The sequence below is a fragment of the Macrotis lagotis genome, chromosome 4 (assembly GCF_037893015.1).
Source record: "Macrotis lagotis isolate mMagLag1 chromosome 4, bilby.v1.9.chrom.fasta, whole genome shotgun sequence".
In the NCBI taxonomy this organism is placed as follows: Eukaryota; Metazoa; Chordata; class Mammalia; order Peramelemorphia; family Peramelidae; genus Macrotis; species Macrotis lagotis.
Window position 1 is genome coordinate 151,586,423 of NC_133661.1, and position 22,882 is coordinate 151,609,304.

The 22,882-nt window shown below is 39.1% G+C and overlaps 1 protein-coding gene across 3 annotated transcripts in view; it reads right to left on the minus strand.

The window, feature by feature from the left end:
* The window catches only part of DAPK2 (death associated protein kinase 2), a 194,549-nt gene that overhangs the window by 11,277 nt on the left and 160,390 nt on the right, over positions 1-22,882 (minus strand). For 2 of the 3 annotated variants that reach the window (XM_074234365.1, XM_074234364.1), the window contains exons 6-10: positions 20,660-20,708; positions 20,074-20,100; positions 14,898-15,050; positions 13,778-13,823; positions 8,675-10,008 (exon numbers count right to left, since the gene is read on the minus strand). In XM_074234365.1, coding sequence (XP_074090466.1) covers positions 9,379-10,008; positions 13,778-13,823; positions 14,898-15,050; positions 20,074-20,100; positions 20,660-20,708 — 905 coding nt within the window. In that variant the 3' untranslated portion in view covers positions 8,675-9,378. Of the gene's footprint in view, positions 1-8,674; positions 10,009-13,777; positions 13,824-14,897; positions 15,051-20,073; positions 20,101-20,659; positions 20,709-22,882 lie in introns of those variants that run through there. The other variant, XM_074234366.1, reaches the window with a different exon arrangement.

Here is a 22,882-nt window from a genome sequence, read left to right on the forward strand (position 1 = left end):
CAGTGTTTTGCAAATAGTAATAGCTTAATAAATGTTTTCTCATTCATTCATTCATTCATTCATTCATTCATTCAAATATGACCCTAGATTTTCCTTTGTAGAGTCAATGAAGAGAACTTAGGTTTTTTTTTAATGTTAAATGCTTTGATATTAATGTTAAAAATTAACATTGTCTATGATGTAGTTAGTTGGAAAAGCTGAAGAGAGATACAAAAGCATGAATATTCCTAGAAAAATAATAATGATAATAATAATAATAATAATGACAATAATAATGATTCATGCTTCTATCCATGTCTTAGTGTTTATAATCTGTCAAAAAGCATTTAATATGTGCCTATATCTGCCAGGTTGGGGGGGGTCATTTGTAGCTAGGTAGTATGGTGGACACAGAACTGGACCTGGAGTCAGGTTCAAATCTGGCCTCAGACACCAGCTATGTGACCTTGGGCAAGTCATTTAACCCTAATTGCCTCCTTTCCTCAACTGTAAAATGAGCAGAAGGAGGATATAACAAACCATTCTAGTATATTCACCAAGAAAATTTCAAATGGGCTCAGAAAGAGTTGGAAACAGCTGGGGATACAAAGAAAAATTGAAAAAATGTCCCTGCTCATAGGAAGCTTATGGTCAAATGGCCTTTAAAATGGTTTACTCCAAGACTCTTTAAGAAAAACAATGCAAGCATTTTTAAAACTCCATTTTACAGATGAGGAAACAAGACTGAGCCAATGAAAACAGCAAAAATTGTAACATGTTCATAGGAGAGTGAACAAAACAATGAGGTGACTCAAAATCATGTCATATAAGGATTGGTTACAGGATACAAGGATACAGACTGGAAAGAGAAAAAATTAAGATGTGAGGTGTTATAATAATTGTTTTCAAGAATTTGAAGAGCTTTGTTTCACCAGATTGTCTAATTAGCAATAAGCAGTAGACTTGAAGAGATGAGTTTTTAGATTGATATAAGGAAAAAATTCCTAAAAATTAGTTACAAAAATAGAATGGGCTGCCTTGAGGGGTGGCAAGTTGCCCATTCCTGGAAATTTTCAAGTTGAGACTGAATGATTACTCATCATAGATGTAATAAGATATCAGTTAGATTCAGATGATCTCTGAGCTCCCCTCCAACTCTTAAGATTCCATGATAAAATGTTTAGTGGAGAATGGGAAATAAAAATCCAAGGAAGACATTACAATAAAATGAGGAATACTTAGGGAAAGGAAAAGTCCATCTCCTGTCTTCCACAAAGGTATTTGTGGAATATAAAATATCCATAATTTACTTTCAATTTTCCCATGCACACCCAACCCTTTACATTCTTCAAGGCCCGACTCATGTCTTACCTCTACTGCAAAACCCTGCTCATATCTGGATTACCTTCCTTAGTGTCACATTATATATTGTCCACCTATAACTAAGATCTTACAGGTAATAGCAGCTCAAACACAGTTGTTCCCATAAAAGAAAGTTTCTTGAGGGTAAGAACTATTTTATTTTCATCTGTGTATATGCAATAACTAACCTACTAGACTAGGGTTTATGCATCTTTCTTTAGGTCACAGACCCCTTTGGCTGCCCCCTCACCTTAGAAAATCCTTGTTAATTAATCAATTAAAGGAAATGACTTTAGTAGTTGGGAACTGTTCACAACTGATGTTCATTTGTCAGAACAGAGTATGCACCACATGTTTAATACAGTGTGTACCACTTTAACATTGACATATTGTTCTCAAGCTCAGACCTCAAAATTATTAATTCATAGACCTAGAGCTGGTAGTAGTCCTAAGACTATTTAGTCCAAAATTCTCACTTTACAGATGAGGAAGTGAAGCCTGGGAAGGGTGTTCTTTACCTGGTTTCTTTGAATTCTTGCCTGATTGCAAAGATTATGTCTCCTGCTTGCCTCTAATCTCATTATCAATATTGTACCTGATTATTCATCTGTCCCCCAGATGCCCCTTCTGTCCTGGTCCCCCAATTTAATTTGTATTTTATGTTTATTATTTCACATCTATATAATTACCTCTTGCCTTCTGCTACCTCATGAACTGAGACTTATCTGACCAGATTTTCCATCCCCAGCTAAGCCAGTCCCACTTACACTGTACCTATGGGAGCTCAGAGAAATCAGTCCAAACCCCCAGTTGGCCTTACTCTTGACTAGGGCAGGATAAATAAAATAATCTCTTTAAGGACAGGGATTATAACTACTTCTTTTATCATCCTTTAGACAGCCTAGCACATTCTGACCACAAGACAGTTAACAAAAATTTGTTGAAATGAAGGGAGTCAAAGGGTTTTAATCCTACCACAAGGAAAGGACCTGTTCTATCTACTGTTTCTTGCCATTGACAGAACCAAAGTCATTCCTCTCCTCCTCTTGCAAAGGAGAACACAAAGAGAGCTAGATGCTGCTAAGCACCTTGAGGAAGAGTAGCTTGAGACTATAATGTCCTGGCCTGGCAATGCTAGGCATTGCTTTAGTAACCTCAGGGCCTGGCACATGGTGCATAGGATACAGGGTCTTCATTCAGGAAGACCTGAGTTAAAATCCTGCCTCAGCTACTTACTAGCTGCATGACCTTGGGATAGTCACTTAACCTGTTTGCTTCAGTTTCCTCAACTATAACGTGAAGATAATAATAGCACCCACCTCCCAGAATTGATGAGATAGCTAGGTGGTATAGTGGATTGAGTGATGGTGCTGGTAACAGGAGAACCTGAGTTCAAATCTGATCTCAGTCACCTACTAGTTGTGTGACTGTCAAGTCACTTAACCCTATTTGCCTCAGCACCTCATCTACAAAATGAGCCAGAGAAGAAAATGGCAAAGTACCCTAGGGTTTTTGCTAAGAAAACCCCAAATGGGGTCATGGAGAGTCAGATATGATTGAAACAACTCATCAACAACCAGGGTTATGTCAGGACCATATGAAATAATATTGTGAAGAATTTTACAGACCTTACAAGTGATATATAAATGCTAGCTAGGAAATTTACCTAGTTAAATGTATCTATATTTTAAAAAATGTGGCAGCCTCTGCCTTAGTCACCCAGCTCTCTTTTGTTTTTATCATGGGATATTTGTACCTTTCTAGGAGAGCATATAAAGTCAAATCTCTAATTAGTCAGGGAAGTGGTTCCAGGAGAAATGGCATGAGATGGAGAAACCTTCCTATTATACCTCTTTTGCTTCTTCCTTCAGAAAACTAAGAGTCAACAATTGGCCCCTCCATTCTGAGAGATTCTATATTCCTTTACTGCATCACCACAGCAAAATCTCTGGTTGATCTGCAAAATTCCAGTGAATTCTTACTAGCAAAGGGTTGGCAAGATTACTACCATGTAAGTTAATAAGGATATTCTGACCAATTGTTGGAGCTCTTCACTTGAGTGAGGAATAAGAATCAAAAAAATATTTTTAATGAAAGGATATATGATAAGTTGGGAGTGGGTGAGGGGAGAGACAGAGAGACAGAGAGAGAGCAGAAGAATTATATAAATTATAAATTATATAAATCAGTGATTTTCTGGTCTCTTCCAGTCAATTGTCCCCAAGTGCAGAGCACTAACTACTTCAGTCCTAGGATTTGAAAGGCTACTGCCTACTCCTCCTAGTTCTCCTATCTCCTATTTCAATTCTGGGTTGTATGTCTTGTTGCCCCTCATTAGAACCTCTAGCAGGAGAAGAAAAATAGAAACACAAACCAGACCACTCAAGTAGTCTTTAGAAAAGGAGGAGAGAGATAAAACTCATGGCTAAGACAAGATTTGGGATTTCACAGGTGAGGCTGTATTTAAGGAAAGATAACACAAGACTATGTGAAAATTAGAATTTATACAGCAGACAAAGTAAGGAGTCATAATAAAAATAAAATTCTTTACAAGAGTGTTTACATCACTTGGACAGGCTCTTCCTTAACATTTTTGAAAGTGAAGATTTCAGTGATTTCAGAGAAGAAAGCAGCCTTCCAAGGACTAACAACCATAACTCCAAATAATTATTTCCATCTTAAGAAAGACACTAAAAGTTTTCTAGTCTGAGCACTTCATTTTTCCATACTATAATCTTTGCTTTCAATTCAGTTGCATGTTACTTGCCAGGAGATATGTTGAGAACACAATTACCATCAGCTCTTTCCAGCTATTCTCTCCATCTTGTTTCCTGAATCCTTCAGACTTTAGAAGAGACTTTTGGCTCATCTAGTTTGCAGCTGTGTGATATCCATTGAGTCAAGATATGTCCATCATATCTCCTCTGAGTTTTCTGAAAAAAAATTTGCTACAAGTTCCCAAAGGCTATTGAGTTCATAATTAGTTGTGGTCATCAGGTATGGAGGAAGGTTATTCCTTGTGAAATGATGAAGATGTTACCAGTGCTTCAACGTGAAAATTGAAGGGAGCTTGTACCAGTTCCAAAAATCAACTGCTAAATTTTCCATGAGAATTTAAGCCTTGGAAATTGGCAAACAATACAAATCAAGATTCTGTTGACTACTTTGTTGATTGTATAGTCTTGTGAAAGCAATGAAAATGTTAATAATACAAATTAATCTTTTTTATTTATTTATTCTTATTTATTTAAGGCAGTGATTTGCCCAAGGTCACACAGCTAGGCAATTATTAAGTGTCTGAGGTTGGATTTGAACTAAGGTACTCCTGACTTCAGAGCCGGTGCTCTATCCACTGCGCCACCTAGTTGCCCCAATAGAAATTAACTTAAAAGTGTTTCTTACCTACTTTTTTTTTTAAAGATATGATTGTTAAACATTTACTAGCATACCATTGACTGGAAGTCAAAAGATAGCCAACCATTTGTGTGACCCAGAAAAATGACTTCACCTTTCTAGGCTTTAGTTTCCTCCTGTTTAAAATGAGAAGTTAGAGAATAATTGATTTCTACATTCATTACCTTATTTGAGCCTTACAACAACCCTATGAGCTAAGGATGTGACTGGTATTCCCCATTTGACAGATAAGGTTGCTGTGGTTCAGTGTAGTTAGGTAACTTGCCCATGGTTAGCCAAGTAGTTATTTTCAGAGGCATAATTTGAACCTAGGTCTTTCTTGTCTTGTAAGTCTGGATTCTTTTCAAAACATCATATTGTCTCTCAGAGCAGTAGAAAGAAGTCTAGATTTTGAGAAAGAGGATCTTGAGTGGAGAGACTCATCTTCCTGAGTTCAAATCTAGGCTCAGACACTTCCAGCTATATGACCCTGAGCAAGTCACTTAACCCTGTTTGCCTCAGTTTCCCCATTTGTAAAATGACCTGGAAGAGGAAATGGCAATAACTTTGCCAAGAAAATCCTAAATGGGGACATGACTAAAACAACTGAATAACAACAAAAATTGTGCTAGTCAAATCACATTTAGAGTACTATGACCAGTTCTGGGTGCACATTTTATGAAGGGTATTGATAAGCTAAAGATCATCAAATGAGGGCATCCAAAATAGAGAGGATCTCAACACTATGCCATGAAGATTGGATGAAAAAAGACAGTTGTTTAGCCTGGAGGAAAGAAGAATCAAGAGTTAAGTTTGGGGGAGGAGGAAGAGTAGGACTTGCAGGGCTGTTGGGGAGTTCAAATGCAATAGCATAGGGTATTCCAAAGGTCTTAGTATAATTTTAAGTCATGAATCTGCAAAATATTCTGCAAACCTTATTATGTCATATATCCATCAGATTATTATAGTTATCAGATAAGTGTTTAAAGGATTGCAAATTCTTTTCTACTTGGATCCCAGAGGGCAAGTCTGAAGAGATAGATAGGTTTTAGAGGGACAGGTCTAGGTTTGTGTAAGGAAAATTTTCCTAATCATTAGCACCATCCAAAGGTAGAATGAGCTGTTTCAGGATTAGTAGGTTCCCTATTATTTGAAATCTTAAAAAAAAGATTAGATGGCCAATTGGGGATGGTCCAGAGGTGATTCCTGTTAGGTACAGGTTGGACTTCATAGCTTATGATCTTTTCCAAGTTGGAGATTCCATTCCATATTAGATTTTATTCTTTTTTTATTATTGTTCTTTTTTTTATTAGTTACACTGGACTTAGTGGGATTAAAATTCTGTTGGGTGAATTAATCCTTTTCTGGTACTTAGTGTCTCTCTGACTCATTTGGCACTTATCATTTAGTTACTTACTGCCTTGCATTAATATCAATGCTTTCATATGCAATTCTTATTTCCTCAGTAATCTATGCTGCAAAGTGCCTTGCATATGTTAGGTACCTAATTAATAATTGATTGAAAGATTCTCTCTATCTGGGGCATAAGAGCATTAGACCTCTAGGTACTGTGGTCATTCTATCAGGTCATGAAAGCAAAAATCACAGTAACTCACATTTAGATAATCAATCAACAAATAATTATTAAGTAGCTTCCTTGAACTTCAAGGTTTACAAGATAATTTTCCTTACAAACAGACCTGTGGAAAAGGTAATGGAGATCTTATTGTCCCATTTTACAGATGAAGAGCTTGGAGAGAAATGAAGAGATTTGCCAGGTCAGGATTGGAACTCAATTCTCCTGAGTGTGGATTCATCTCCCTCTTGCCCCAGTATAACACACCGTCTCAAGGTACCATTCATTACAATGAATCTCAAGATTTCCAGAGTTGTAGATCACAAATCTCACTGTGAAATTCTTAGCTCAGAAAGAATTACAAGACCCCATGAGCAGGAGAGAAGACTTTTACCTTTTTAGGTCTGGTCCTCAGCTGAACTTTGGAGCTATGAGCAAGCTCAAGGACCTAGTATGAAGGAAAGATAGGGTCTAATATTTCTTTCTTAACATCATCTAATAGAACAGTAATTTGGAGCCCCACAATGTACTCTCCTTCTCAAACTCTATAATCCAGTTACACACTGGCCTTCTGGCTAGTTCCTTCATCTCTTATCCCTGGGTCTTCAAGGTCTCCCACTTCCAGGGCCATTTCCAATCCTCCTGATCCATATCTGAACACTGGACTCAGATGGCTCCAGAGGAGAAAGTGAGTCTGGAGACTTTGCACAGAACCCCCCCTCACTCAAATCCAATTCACTTGTATGTCATGACATCACCCCCAGGATGTTATGGCGCTCTTCAACAATGAAGGACAGACAACAACCCCCATGCTTGAATGTACTCCCTCCTCATGTCTACCTTCTGACATCCTACAAGTCTCAGCTTAATTCCCATCTTCTACTAGAAGTCTTTTCTGGTTCAAACCCCACCCAGGATCTTCCTTCTAAGGTTACCTTAGATCTATACTTTATATGAAGTAGAGGAAATATATTGCAGAGAAAAATGAAAAATGTTATTTCTCTCAGAAATGTTCTGTGCTGACCATGTTAAATAATTAACCTCTTTCTATACTGACTTATCTGGGACCTATAAATAGAGAGCTCTCCCACCAAAAGGGATTCTGAAATGTAAATATCTCACATTTCCCAAACTCATCCCAAGGGCTATCCCACCAAGAAGGTGGGGTACTGAGATGTAAATCCACTGAGATGATGGGAATTACCTCATCTCCTACCCCTAATACCTCCCTTCCCCCTTTCCCAGTACTTACACCATGTTGCTCCCCTATATAAACTCTGCCTTTACTCTGGATGGCAGCTAGCATCCTTGTAATTGTCCTTAATTGTCCTTAATGCTGCTGCTACCTATCCCCTGATGGCTACAGTCAACTGTACTGACCTTCTTTATTTACTTAGCTAAATCTCTATTATTATTATTTAATACCTTTACTTTATTAACTTAACAGAATAAGCCTTTTTTTATCCCTAAATAATGCTGGATCATGAGTCAGTCTTTCATAAATTTGTTCACACATTCTCAAACTCCAGAGTAGACCACACCTCCAGTTTTTCCTTCATCATATAGACTGTGTTTATGAATGTGTGTGTGTGGTCCCCATTAGAATGGGGACTGCAGTTTTGCCTTTCTTTGTATCTCCAGCTTGTTGTGCCTGGTGTTCAGTAGGCACTTAATAAATGCTTATTGACTAGCCTTGTTGCTCTCAGTGCAATGTGGCAGTAATGAATTTGGCACCAACAGTTCTTGGGCAATAACTTATAGGGATGATGAATCTTCCAAAATGTTCAAATTCCCCCTTGGGAAAATGTATGCCAATACTTGGACTATACTCCTGGGGGGGGAGGGGGAGCTATTTTTTCCCCTCCTTTTTCTGGTATCCTTAGCCTTTAGCTAGTGGGCACTTAATAATGTCTGTTAACTGATTTACTGTTTCTAGGCACCTATTTAAATGAATGTTACCACCCCTCCCTGAATAAGAATAAACAAGAGACTTTTTTTGCCTTTGTCTACATTTTTCTTCCTTCTTCCCAAGTTCAGTTCTTGGCACAGTGTAAGTACTTAATATTTGTTTATTGATTTACAGATTCTAGGTATCTATTTAAATGAGTGTTACCTTCCCTATTAGAATATACCTGCTCCTTATGGGTAGAGAGACTAGGTTTTTTTTTTTATCTTTCTTGCATTTTTCTTCTCTCTTTTACTTAGTATAGAGCCTGGTACCCAGTAAGTGGTTAACAAATGTCTGGTGACTGAGTTAATGATTGCATGTACCTATTTAAATAAATCTTGCCTCCCCTATTAAAATAGACAAGCACCAGAAGGGCAGACTGCTTTTTGCCTTTTTTCATTTTCCTATTTCCCCCCAACCCGCCCCGCCCCCATTTAGTGTTTGGAATATAAGAAGTGTTTAATAAATATTTGTTTACTGACTGACTTTTAGGGTGCTAGGGCTCAGGAGCCTTGAGTTGACTTCTGACTCCTCTTTTGTCACATAGGTCTAATAAAGGCCGCTCTTCTTCCTCCATCTCAGGGTTCTTGTGAGAACTAAGGAAGGGTTTCTGCAAAAAGTTAGGCAGTCCATCCAAATCCTACTGAACCCTTACAAAGAGTGAGTGCAATGCATCCCACAAGTATATATGGGCAACACAGGCTGACATCTAAAAACTGGGAGCCGAGTAGGCAGTCCACATAACTAGGTCAACGCTGTGTCATCATCACTGGTGGCTTTGCAGTGAGGAAGGTCCACTCTGTCATCCTTCTGAAGCTGTTTCAGCAGCCCCCAATGAAGCTCTGTGCTTCAAGTGCATGCTGAAGGGGGGGGGGGGATACGCTGTACTGCCGCAGGGGTGGGGGAAGAAAGGGCGGAGGGATGGGAACCCAATCTGCATCACTAATTAGTACCTGCAATTTCTGATTCAAGGCTAAGGTGAGAAGGCCAGCCCAAAGGGGCTGGGGGGGTGGGAGGAGGGGATGGCAGACTGTCTGGAATAATTCCTTTCTGCTGCATTGAAGATCCCCGCAGCAGCAAGACAACTGAGAACGTGCTTCGGCAAACCAATGAGATCCTATTACTGGCTGGATTCTGTAACCCTGAGCTTCAAACCTGCAAGAAAGTCTTCACTGCAAGACCTATTTAGCAGTTCCATTAGTGACTCATTCACATCCCTGTTGCAAACGGAGCCAGTTCTGCCTCCACTGTCATTCTCTTGCTGGAAATCGCTCATGAGGTCTTGGATCCATCTCAGGTCCTCGGAAAGTTCCTGCCTTAGAGATTCATACTGGGCCCCCAGCTGAGCATATTTCCCAGCCACCCCGCCCAGGTCGGAGCCCACTGTCTGGATGTCTTCCCGAAGGGTCTTCTTCATGGCCTCCACCTTGCGGTACTCGTACTTGAGCTGGGAAAGGCAGTAGCGAGTCTTTTCGCTCTCCTCTCGGTACCAGGCCCCCTTCTCGTTACAGATGGACACCAGAACCTCCACATCATCCTGGAGTGAGTCGTGGGCCGCGACCAGGTGGCCACAGCTACGCTCAGCCTGGGCCACATCTTCCATCACACAGGTCAAGCGCTCGAAGTTGATGTAGGTGTTGTTGCGGGGCATGCTAGAGTGACATTTGATGGTGTATTCTCTCAAGCGCTTGGTCTTCACCTGGGGGGGCTCTGTTTTCCTGTGTTCAGGGGCTTTGGCCTCTCCTTTTAACTGAGCGTTTGAACAGAAGAACCAGAGTTTTAATGGGGCACATGCAGGATGGCTGTTGCACAAGATAGACCAAGGACTCACACTTTTCAGCATTTCCTGCATGCAAGAAACTCTGGGAAAGGAAATGGGAGTGATAAGCTCCAAGGGTTTCCCAAGACCAAATGGAAAGGAAGAGTGCATTTGAGGAGGAGGAGGAGGAGGAGGGCAAGCCCCACATATTGACTTCAGGGGAGAGAAGGTCATCACTGAGATTAAGCAGGACCCTCCCCGAGGCACTCACATGGTGCCACAACTGCCAGTGGTTCAGTTTCCCATGTGGTCCTAGGACTGGTCAGTTCTTAGGGTCATGCAAAAATCTGCAAACTTGTTCATGAGAAGCTCACACAAGCAAGCAGTCTGCAGTTAGAGGGCACCAACCCATTAATAGACCAGGGCAACATAGCTCTTCAAAAGGTATCCAGTAAAATCTGAGCTCTTTGAGGGCACAGACTTTTTTTTCTCCCTGAACACCTAGTTCCCAGCACTTTATACTTAGGGATAAAGACTGGACTATATTATTATACATTACATTAGTATAGGGAATGCCAGAGTAAGGAAACACCTTTCACTCATATAGGTTGCTACTTCCTGAAATTTATGGTCTTAAGAATTTCACCTAAATTTTAAGAGGTATCATCAGCACAGTGACAGAACTTGAATCTAAGTGTTCCTAGTTTGGGGATAGGTTCTCTATCCACTATAACACCTTGAGTCTTAACTTGTATTTACCAAGCATTCAAAAAATGTTGATTGGATCAAATTGAATCAGAAAATGAATAGTCAGATTTGGGTTGGATCAGAAAGAGTAGCTATGGGGGACTCTTTGTGGCACCTTGTACCACATATCTAAGCTTCAAAAACAAGGCAGCTTACTGGATAGGAAAGGTGACCACTTCAAAGCATTTCCCACCTCTGCACAGTTGTCCTGCTTGGAATGCTCTATTTTTCATTTACTTTTCAAAATCCTACCTTCACCTTTTAAGGACCAATCCCCAAACTACCTCTGCCATGAAGTTTTCTCTGACTATTCTAGCTCCATATTTATCTCCCTCCTGTAAACATCCTTAGTATTTACTATCTTTTATTACCTATTTGTCATACAAATGCCTTATGTTACTTCTGAATAGTCATATTCTAAGGCAGCTAGGTGGCACAGTGGATGGAAGTCAGAAAGACTCATCTTCCTGAGTTCAAATGTGGCTACAGACACTTATTAGCTAGCTGCATAACCCTGGGCAGTCACTTATCCTTGTTTGCCTCAGTTTCTTCATATGTAAAAGGAGCTGGAGAAGGAAATGGCAAACCACTCTAGGATCTTTGCCAAGAAAACCCAAAATGGTATCATGAAGAATTGTACATAACTGAAATGATTCAACCACCACAACAACAGTAGTCATATTCCAGTGTTTCAATGGGGTGGAGGTGATTCTGAAGAATTGAAGGGCATGTCAAAAAAGGGACAAACTTTGACAATTTTCTAAAATGAAAAGATTTTAAATATGGGTCAGTGTAATCTAAAAATCAACTAAGCTAAATATGGCCTTGGGGCCTTATTGAGGTATAGCCTCTGGGTGATTTTTTTTTTCTGACTTCAGTCAAAGATCATCCATTCTACTAAGGTACTAAGGGATTGCAAACTATATCAGAGTGTCAAATATTCATCCAAATGCAGCCTGAAACAATATTAAGATGGAAATGGAAATGGAAAATATTTAACAAAATTAGTAAAAATACAATAAAACAGATAAGATTACTAGGTGGTTTTCCAAGTCAGGGTGTATGTACTGTTTTAGTTGACTCTGCTTCTTTTTCAAAGGGGTACCCACAACAGTGAAATTACAGAGCTAGGAAATACTGAAGAAATCTTATACTTTTATTTGTATGTTTTTTCTCCTCATGAGGTTAAAAATTTCTAACCTCTCTCCCTAAGGGACTAAGATGGTGACATAATTTTCAAATTACCTGGGTGCAAAATGAGGAATCTTTGATCCTCTCCTTGTTAAATATTCTTCTCCACCTGTGTAGCTAAGTAAAATCTCTTTTTTTTTGTTAACTGTTGAATGACCCCTTCTGCATCTCATTTTGTTCCAATATCCAACCTAAATCCTTGAGGGTAAAGGTCTGTGTCAGGACCAGGCCAGAGCACTCTACCGTTATTTAGCAAGCTACTTGAGGATACAAACTATGCCTTACATTTCTTTATATTCTTCACAATTACTCATATTTATAGAGAGCTTCACAGTTTATAAAGTTCTTTTCCTACAATAGCCCTTTGAGAAAGGTAATACAAGTATTATTTTCAAGATGAGGAAAGTGAGATTAAGAGTTTAAGAAAATGGGCAGGACCTCATAGCTAGAAAGGCTAAGAATTAGGTCTAGAATGCAAACCATGTGACTCCAAGACTAATTTACTTTCCATCATTGCGTTCTCCCCAGCCTACTGTCCAGCCCCTAAGCTTTAAGGGACATCTCTCACAGGATGAGGAAGACAGGATGTGCCCTGGAAATTCACAGGGTGTGTAACCCTCCTGAGGCTGGGAAACTTAGAAATAATTTTGATTTGACCTGCCATCTTGGCTACTGAGATACCCTTACTTTGGGCCATATTTTCATTCTGTTCTAGACCATAAGCATAAATCTAGATGACTTCTAGGGATCTAAGTATGATGCTGGGAAGTTTTGGACACAGGAATTGAGTACTCCTTAGTAGAATGTCCTCCAGGACTTTACCTGGTTGATAGATGCTAGCAAAACCTTTAATCACAGAATCGTAGAATATTACAGTTACAAAGGAGTTTAGAAATCATTTCCTTTTACAGAAAAGGAAAGTGAATTCTATAGAAGTAAGTGACTTGCTAAAAGTCACACACTTAATCTATGTTAAAAATGAGAAGGATTCTCTCACCAAACTCCCACCTCATTTCTCTTTCTATTTAGCTGCAATACAATTCTCTTTGAACAAAGAGTAGCTGGAAGGGTAACCACAATAGTAATATGCAGGAAGGACCAGAATCTTTGGGGTCAGAATGAGAAAAGGGAAGAGAGAAAGGAATGATAAAAGATCAAATCTATTTCTGCTATGACCAAGGTCTTGTATGGATTTTCTCCTTGGCTCTTCAGTCCAGAAACAATGTTTCCTATGGTCTTCTTTCATCTGCCTTTGCAGGTACATGCCTCTAACTACCTGAAGAAGGCCAGGGCAGCTAGTTTAGGTCAGAAAGAAGGAAAAGGAAAAGAAGAATGTTGATGGCTTCAAATATGAAATGTAGCTAATTTTTTAAAAATTAGAGTTGGCATAAGGATGCTTACGGAACATTTATTTTTTATTTTAAGGAGGAACAATGACTCTAAGCTTTCCTTGTCCATGAACTCTCAATGAGGTGGCCCCACAACCAGGAGAATACCATTTGCATTTATTTTGTGTTTTTTTTCTTCTAAATGAGGCTCATGACCTTCAATGAATCAGCAAAGGAGCTTAAATTAGTATCAGCTCACTCGAATAAATTATGGCAGTCTAGTTAGCTGGCAATAAACACTAAGCTTAAGTTCCACACAGGAAAATTTGGTGTTGGATGGTTTTTCAGATGATTAGGCAATGGATTTTGAATGGGGGAAATGGCGTCTCTTAATCTTGAGCCACACTGCAATTCTAGTAATTGAGCAAGATAAGTTCAAGTTCACGCACTGGAAAAAATCATCATCTGCACTTGTGCACCACATCTATCCTTACCATGATCCAAGGATGAGTGAGAGCTTCTTGGATTGTGAGCCGTTTCCTGAAGGAACAAAAAAGTCATAAGAAACATATCACCCAATTCTGATTACTTCCAACATTTAAAAAAAAATGTTTAACAACTGACCCTTAGAGAGGAAAACAGTGCTCAAGGAACACTTTTAAGTTTCCATCAGCACTATAACATTTCTCCATCACTTTAAGTCTAGACTCCCAAGAAAGAATAAATCAATCCCTGATTTATAGCTTTTGTTGATTCCAAGATGTAAATGCTCATGCTAGAAATTTAACAATTGGTTCTTAAGCCAGTTTGAGCTAGCTCCAATCCACCCCTGACTACAGTTATGGCCAAACCATGAAGTTCAACTGATCTCTGTGTGTTACTAAGCTATGTTGGCCGTGAGGCAGTTCCCAGAATGATATATCAGGCTCAATAGCTTTTCTACAGCTTAGATCCAATGAGGTAATGAAATCCATAAAGCATTCTGTAAACCTTAAAGGTTGACAGATACAGATTCCCCTTTCTTTGAGTAAGGAGCTGACTGAGGTAAGGGTACCATGAAGGGGAAAGCAAGGACAGAACAGACAAGGCTAACTCCCCCCCCCCCCAATCTCCCTTCCTGTTAAACACAGATTGAGCTTGGGAGGTTTTGAAGAATGATGCCTCTCACTTTCTCCCATCCTGTCTGTACCTTGGCTCTAAACCCTCCACCATTTCAGTCTTTTCCCCTTTCCTAAATTTGTTCTTTGAAAATATAGCCACTTGATCTTAAACCAAGAGTACCTTGAGACAGATTGTGAGATATATTCGGGACCAATAAGCATTAGAAAAACCTAGGCTGACTTCCAAAACTCACTCACAATTATGTCATTTCAGTATGAGAACAACAATAACAAAAAAGCCCCGAGTAAATAGACTGAATTCAAGTCTCAGTCTTGTACACATTTTCCCCAACACCTGCTATTACAGCCATAAAGCCTTTGATGACAGACCTCCTTCTTCTCAATGGGTCCCATGCAGGTGGCATATAAATCAACTCTCCTTCAGAGGTTGGGCAGAAAAGGTACAATGAAAAAGAGGGGGTTGCTGCCTAAGAAATTCTTTCAAAAATCTCACCTTGTTTCTTTAACTAGGAGCTTCCGAATAAAGTCTTTGGCTAACTCGCTGGTCTGGCTGAAAAACTCCTCATCAAAATCATAACTCACTGCTGTGATGTTTGCCAACGTCTCCTGTTTTGTGTCTCCAAGGAAAGGTGAAGCACCACTTAACCTGAAACCACAAAAAAGGGGGAATTAAGATATTTTGAGCATGAAGCGTATGAAACGTGATATAAATCTCTCCCTTTTAATTTTCATACCATTTTTTAGTTCTCATGTATTTTCACACAAGAGATAACAAGGTCATCTAAAAGAAATCAATTGGCCCTAACAATGCCACTGGAAAATCAAAGAAGATGATAAGTGTATGCTGATCTGTTTTTGGCCTGTGGTTGGACAAGCAGCCCAAACAATTATTTATATAATAGTGTTATAGACAACAAGGTGAGCCCAGAATTGAACTGGAAGAGAAAAGGATGGAGCAAATTGAGGAAGATAAAGAGCACAATCAATGGTCATAGTCTTGTACAGCCATAACAGTCTATGTTATTCAACAATATTCTTCTAGTGAGGCTGTATGGTTGTGAATCATGAAATACAATGATTATTATTTAGTTGGGACTAATTCTTCCTGACCTCATTCTTCTAGAATGATTTGCCATTTCCTTCCCTAACTCATTTTATAGACAAGGAAACTGAGGCAAACAAGGTTAAATGATTTGCTCAGGGTCACAAAGCTAGTGTCTGAGGCTAAACTCTTTTTCTGACTCTAGGCCTGTCAACTAATTGCCCCCAAAATACATATCGACAGAAGAATTAAAAATTCAGGTGACTTGAAAAGTAATGAGAAGACACATAATGAATCTAAGCATATAAATAACAATCATTTGAAAAAAAGGACTTGAAAAGGAAATGGGCCATTTTAAGCAAGGGAGATGACAGATAGGAAGCTCAGATTCTTTATTAGAATCTATGAGATAGAACAAAAGGCAGCAATTATAAGTTTAAAGCAAGCCAAGGATAAGAATGGCATAAGGTAAAAAGGTATAGATGGATTTTACTCTGCACAAATGAGATACTGGAACCACTGAAGTTGTACTTTACCTATCTGTGTATATAGTTTTCCTCCCTTCAATAGATTGTAAGTTTTCTCTACTTAGTAGATCTGACATTTAACTCATATTTATATATTTCTTTAAAATTTGTAATCAACTTTCCTAATAACAAACCTATAATGGAGGTAGGTCATTTTACAGATGAGGAAAGCAAGGCTCAGAGAATCATTTAGAGAATCTCAAATTAAATTAACAATGGAAGTAATTTTCTTTGGAAACTCTGTCTTATTAGCATAAATGCCTTCTTGTCTCTCCAACACCATCCAGGATCACAAACTACACCCTCTATTCAATCAATTCATAACTCTTAAGTGAATAATTAAAAAATATACATATATGTATATATATATTTTTTTCTGTGAACATTTTATATATACATATATTTCTGTGTCTGTGTATGTATTTGCTAGGTACCACAGGAGATATAAGGGAGTATAAAATACAGCCCCACCTGCAAAGAGTTTATAGTCGAACTGAGGAGATATATGAAATAATTAGAGGCATGAAATGGTAACTTGTATATTATATGTAGTATATAATTTCAAGAGGATCAAAGATTTAGAGTCTGAAGGATTCTTAGGGATTATAGAGTTATCCCTTCCACATTATGACTTTACCCATCACAGGTTCACTATATCGTGGGTCAGCATAAAAACTAAATATGAATTTTGGAAGAATTTTGCAGAAACCACAGACAACACTCAAATGCCAGCAAACAACATAGAAAAAGTTTAAAAACTCAGAAATCTATTAAATAAATAAATCATACATATATATATATATATATATATATGTATAATATCAACATATTTTACCTTCTATATTCTCTGATACAAAGGGAAGACCAAAACAATTTTACATGGATTTTTCAGATTGTGGGGTCGCTGTGCTCCAGCTCCCATGATGTGGAAGGGAAAACTGTATAATTCAACACCCTCTTTTTATGGGTGAGGAAACTGAAGCCCAGAGAGGTTAAATGATTTATCCCAAGATCACATTGGCATCAAGTAACCCTCGTTCTCTGACTCTAAAGTCAAGAAAACCCTTGGTTACTTCCTAGCTGTGTGACCCTGTACAAGTCATTTAACCCTATTTGCCTCCATTTCCTCATCTGAAAAATGAGTTGGAGAAGGAAATCACCACTGCAATATCTCTGCCAAAAAACCCCAAACCAAATCCAAATGGAGTCATGAAAAATCAGACATGACTGAAATAACCAAACAACCACTGGATCCAAATCCTATGTGTTTTCCTCTATACATTATTGCCTTTCCAGAACTGCAATGGAATGAACCAAAATAGTCAGGGAACTCTTCAAGACTCAATTTAAATCTTACTATGTACAGGATGCCTTTCTTGGAAACTTCCCCTCCTCACTTCCACTTCCTTGACACCCTCCCCTAGTGTCTAATCTCTGAGGTAACTGCTCTTGTCTCCTTATGTATCTTGTGTAAGTCTATTTACTTAGACTTTGCCTCCCCAAGTAGAATGTGAGCTTTTTAGGTCTGCTATAAAAGGGCTCCAACCCACCTTTCCAGCCTTATTTCTCACTTCCCTTACACATCAGTCAAACTGAGAGACCAGCTGTTCCCCAAACTCAGCATTCTGTCTCCATCCTCTAGTGTTTTTCCATAAATCATTCCCCACGCCTGGAAGGTGCTCCCTCATCATTTCCACCTTTCCTTGTCCTTTAAAGCCTAGCCCTCCTCCTCGATCCCTCCCAGTCATCATTGTTCTCTCTTTCCTCAAATAACCTTGAATTTCTTAAATATCTCAGTTCGCATTTTATCCCCTCTGGAGCTTTCAAAGTGCTGGAGGGACGTTTTGTTTTCCTCTCTGCAGATCCAATCCCTTGGCAGAGCACTCCTGTGGTTATTGGATATTTCATATAAATATCTGTTGAATTAAAACCAGTTGAGGAGTGTGGGTTACAGCAACAGGGGATCCCATTGCTTCTGTAAGGTTTCCTGGGTGATTTGCCTAGCGTGTGTGTGTGTGTGTGTGTGTGTGTGTGTGTGTGTGTGTCTCCCAATTGGCTCTGGTGGGGGAAGGTTAGGAGCTATCCACTTTCCCATCCCACCTGGAACTCTCCAACACAAAGATAATCTTTAATCATTTGCTGATTGATTGAATTCAGACTTCAGTTGTAAAAATGCAGATGATTCCTAGGAATCTTTCTGAAATACCTAGATGCAGGATATTACAAAAAGGGGGAAAAAACTGAGAGAGAAAGGAAAAAGATAGAGATAAATGCATGAGGTCCTATTTGGGGACAGAAGGAGAGATCTGCCAGCATAGTGTTACTTTAAATAGGGACTCAAGGTCTTTCTTTAGATCAGTGACTCTGAGTATAGTGCTGGGTTGTCTCTTCCAATATCCTGTAAACTCCTTGAAGGCCCAGGGACAGCTGTTTCATTCTTGTGGATCTCAGATAAACATTTAATGAATGTTTGGTGATTGAGTGACTTGGGTACTCTCTTAGGTTACTGGGCCACATCTGCAATCACTGATAACCAAAAGAGCCACAGGATTGTTGCCTGCCTTGAGGAATCAAACATCATCATCTTAATACTGAAAACAGAATTCACAAAGAGCTGAAGGCTAAATGTGGCAGAATCAGATATATGTTTGTGTGTGTGTGTGTGTGTGTGTGTGTGTGTGTGTATGTGTGTGTGTATATAAAGGCAAACACACACACAGACCAAGTGTTACTGCTCTAACTTGAATATTCTAGATAATTTTTTAAAATGTCTATCTAGTAATTTGAATCCCCAGACAGGAAGGAAAAAAAAGAGAAAAATAAAGTGGAGAGGGGAAGAGAGAACAGGAGATCCAAGGTAGGAGAAAGAAAGACAAGGTAGATGGGGTAGGAGAAAGGAGAGACCAAGAAAGGGAAGGGGGAGGGAGAGAAAGGGCAGAATGAACCCAAAGGTAATTTCCTTAACACAAGATGGTTTTGCAGCCTGCAGTGCTGGGGCCCTTTTCCATGATTTTAAAATAAAATACGACATTTTTAGATTCTGACAGTAACTAAAGAAAGAGCTAGAGACAGTCAGGAAGAGGCTGATTAGTAGGCTCTCAGGGACACTGTAGGAACTGCAGAGACAGGCTGCGGAATATTAATTGCTATTAATAACAGTAAGTAATCAATCTTGTGAGCAATGAGACCTACAAGTTTGCTATATGTAAAGTACTGCAGGATGGCTGAGCTGAATGTATCTCTGCTGTTCCCACCTCAAAGCCGCCTGGGTTTTTAACCTTTATCCCCACCTCCCTGGGAATTGCTATTAAAATTGTTTAGTTTTTTTTCTGTCCTCTGACTCTTCATGACCCAATCAATATAGGGTTTTCTTGGCAAAGACCCTGAGGTGTCTTCCTTCTTCAGATCTTTTTAGAGATGAGGAAACTGAGGCCAACAGGATAAGTGACTTACCCAGGATCTCACATTAAGTTTCCAAAGTCAGATTTGAACTCAGAAAAAGTGCCAGAACTAGTACTCTATCCAATAGGCCACCTAAGTGCCCCCCAAATGGAAATTTTGATTATTGTTCAGCTATATCCAACTGCTCATGATGCCATTTGGAGTTAACTGGTCTGCTATTTCCTTCTCTAGCTCTTTTTATAGATGAGAAAACTAATGTAAACAGAGTTAAGTGACTTGCCCAGGATCACAGTTAACAAGTGTCTGAGGTCAAATTTGAACTCAAGTCTTCCTAATTCCAGGCCTAGAGTTCTATCTTTGCTAAAGGAGCAAGTTTTATTGATTCTTAATTGATACAGGCATACAGGATCCAGTGTTGGAAGAGAGCTGAGAGGCTTTCCAGTTTAAACCTATAATTTTACAGATAAGGAAATTAAGTCCCACAGAGAAAGGAAGCATCAAAGGTGGAATCTGAATCCAGATCCTCTGACTTTAGTCAATTCTCTCTCTGTTGAATGAAGTATCCTCCCTAGGGTGACTATGTGGAAGCCTAGAGCTCATTCTTCTTCCACTGGCTCCCAAGGAGGTCTGGGCAGGAGGGTTAGGAGCTACGATTTTCCCACCCCACCTGGAGACCTTAGCCCTGCTGAGATACTTACAGTATGTAGGTGATGACTCCTATGCTCCTGAAAGACAAAAAGCAATTGGAATCAGTGTCTATCAAAGAACCCAAGATCTTGTAAAGGGCTCCTGCATAAGATCCTCAAAGGACCATTAAACATCCCCCTTGTGGTCCACAGGTAAGACAATTTTCAGCTATCTTTAAAGAAGTCCAGTCATCTTTGGAGGATGATGGATAAATTACTCTAAGCTGGTATAGCTGTGTGGGCTCTACACGCATTCCAGGTCATTTATCTGAAATCCAAAGAAACAAATTTATTGTTTCCTTTCCTTCTTAACTTTTACCAAAGTGACAACATCATTACATTCTAAATAGGACTTGATGTTCATTCTCACAACCCCAGGGCTTCCTTATAGAGGGGACATAGAAGGGAGAATGACCCAAGACATGGATACTTAGGGAACTGCACTGCTTGCACAGAAAATCACATCCCCTCCACCCCCCCACCAAAAAAAATTGAGGGTATCATGCATCTTGGGAGGACACTCCTGAGTTAAGAAGGCTGGTTACAGAGGAAGACTGAGCAAACCCTGACTTGGAAGACATCTCATTGTAAAACTTACCACATATCAGCTTCCAGCCCAAGAGGTTCATAATTCACAATTTCTGGAGCTGAAAGAAGTCAGTGATAGAGAATAAGTAAAGGATGTGACATTGTGGTATATATCAGCCTAAATGGTCTCCTCCCTCCTCCTTAGGAGGAAAATCAAGCCAGTTATTAAAGACCTTCATATTTCAAAATATAGAATCATAAATTAAAATAATAATTACATTAATATAATGCTTTAATGTTTGCAAAGCACTTTACATATGTGATCTCATTTGAGACTCACAAGAATGCTGTGAAATAGGTGCTACTATTTATCCCTTTACAGGTAAGGGAACTAAGACTGGGGGAGGTCTCAAAGACTTGCCCAGAGTCACATAGCAAGTAAGTATATGAGTACAAATTTGAACTCTTCCGGACTCCAAGTCCTTCTAAGTCAACTATTCTAACCTTCTCATTTTACAAGTGAAGAAACTAGAGTTTATAAAGGTTAAGTGACTTGCCCAGGATCACAAAGGTAAGTAAGTTAAGAATCATAATTTTAACTTGGGTCCTTTGCCTCCAAATCCTGTCTTCTTTCTATTATACTAAGGGGGTGTTGGGGTTTGGAGGAGTTTAGTGAGGACTGTAAACTTGTAACTACTTGAAATTCCTATCCATCTTTTAAGAGCTCAACTCAAATAGTACCAGCACAATTCAAGGAAACAGATAAAACAGAGACTATCTTGGGGAGGGCAACCAGGATGGTGAAAGGCCCCCCAGGTACTTGCCAGGCCTGGAAGGAAGTTGGGATGGTTAGCCCCCCACTAAGTAATGGCTGCCTTCAAAGATGTGAAAGACCACCAAATGGAATGGGGATGAAACGTGTTAGGATTGACTTCAAAAGCAGGCACTGGAGATTTTAAACTCACTGATTAATCTAAAAGCACATATTATTTGAGTATAGGTTAGATTAGAGGGCATCTAGGGTCTCTTTCAACTATTCAATTCTGTGGTCGCTACTCAGTTGGTCTTCATTGTTATCCTTTGAGACTCAACAAAAGCTCTAGGAAGCCCCAACTGCCTCCTCTAGTTTGGATCATGAAATTTTTATCTATCACTCTATATTGTTCTCTATTGTTATGTGTATCTTGTCTTTCTAATTAGCTGATAAACTCCTAGAGAGAAGAGGCTCCCATCACCAAACTGACCACAATGTGATTTTTTTTTTTAATGCTACTTTCAAAGCGCATCTATTACGTAATGGAAAAAATGAGAACTCACAATAAAGAAACTGAGAGGTAGTATGGCTTTGAATCCTAGCTTTGTGACTTTGGGCATATTACTTAAACTCCCTAAGTCTCATTTTCTTCATCTACAAAATAGAGATAACAACAGCATCTGCTGCACAGTATTGTTATCAGTATCAAAGGAAATAATATGTCAAAGGCTTTGTAAACCTTAAAGTACCACATAAATAAGCTATTATTATTATTATTATTATTATTATTATTATTATTATTACTATTACTAAGTTACAGATCCTTGACAGATTATAATAAAGAGAGAGACCACTTTTGTGAGATCTCAGACAACAGGGGCTGGAAGAGACTTCATTGCTCATCTAATTCAATCCTTATCCTAATCATGAATTCCGCCTCAACATACCCAAAAAGTGGTCATTATCAGTCTCTGCTTAAATACCTACATCGATGGACAAAATGAACTCCCCGGGGCATCTTAGTTAATTTTTGGTCAGTTCTAATTATTAGGAAGTGTCTTCTTCTATTCATCTGACATGATATTCTGGCACAAGGCAGAGTTGATACTCAATAAATACTTGTTAGCTGGTTGGTTTATGAGAGGATGGAGCCTGTGGAGGAGCAGGACAGGAAGGGAAAGGTGGGAGAGAGATGGGGGAAGAGAGGGTTACTCTGTCAGAGGGAGGACTTCCTTTCAGCAAAGAATCCTGGGTTGCATCATCACTTCCATTCACACCTCTGGCTCAAAGGGTCTTCTTTCCCACTTGTGGTACAAGGGTCAAGAGTTAAGAATAAATTCCCACATGAGAATTGCCTTATATCTAATAGTTTTCTTCTTTTAGCTACCTCAGTCAGCTAGAATGCTTAGCTGCTAGCAGAAAATCATCTAGATATAATCTTCAGTTCTCTAGCTGGGCAACTTTTGGTGATTATATAAGTCTCTCCAGGTCTCATCTCTAAAATCAAAGGTGTTAGAACAGACTAGATCAGGGGTTCTT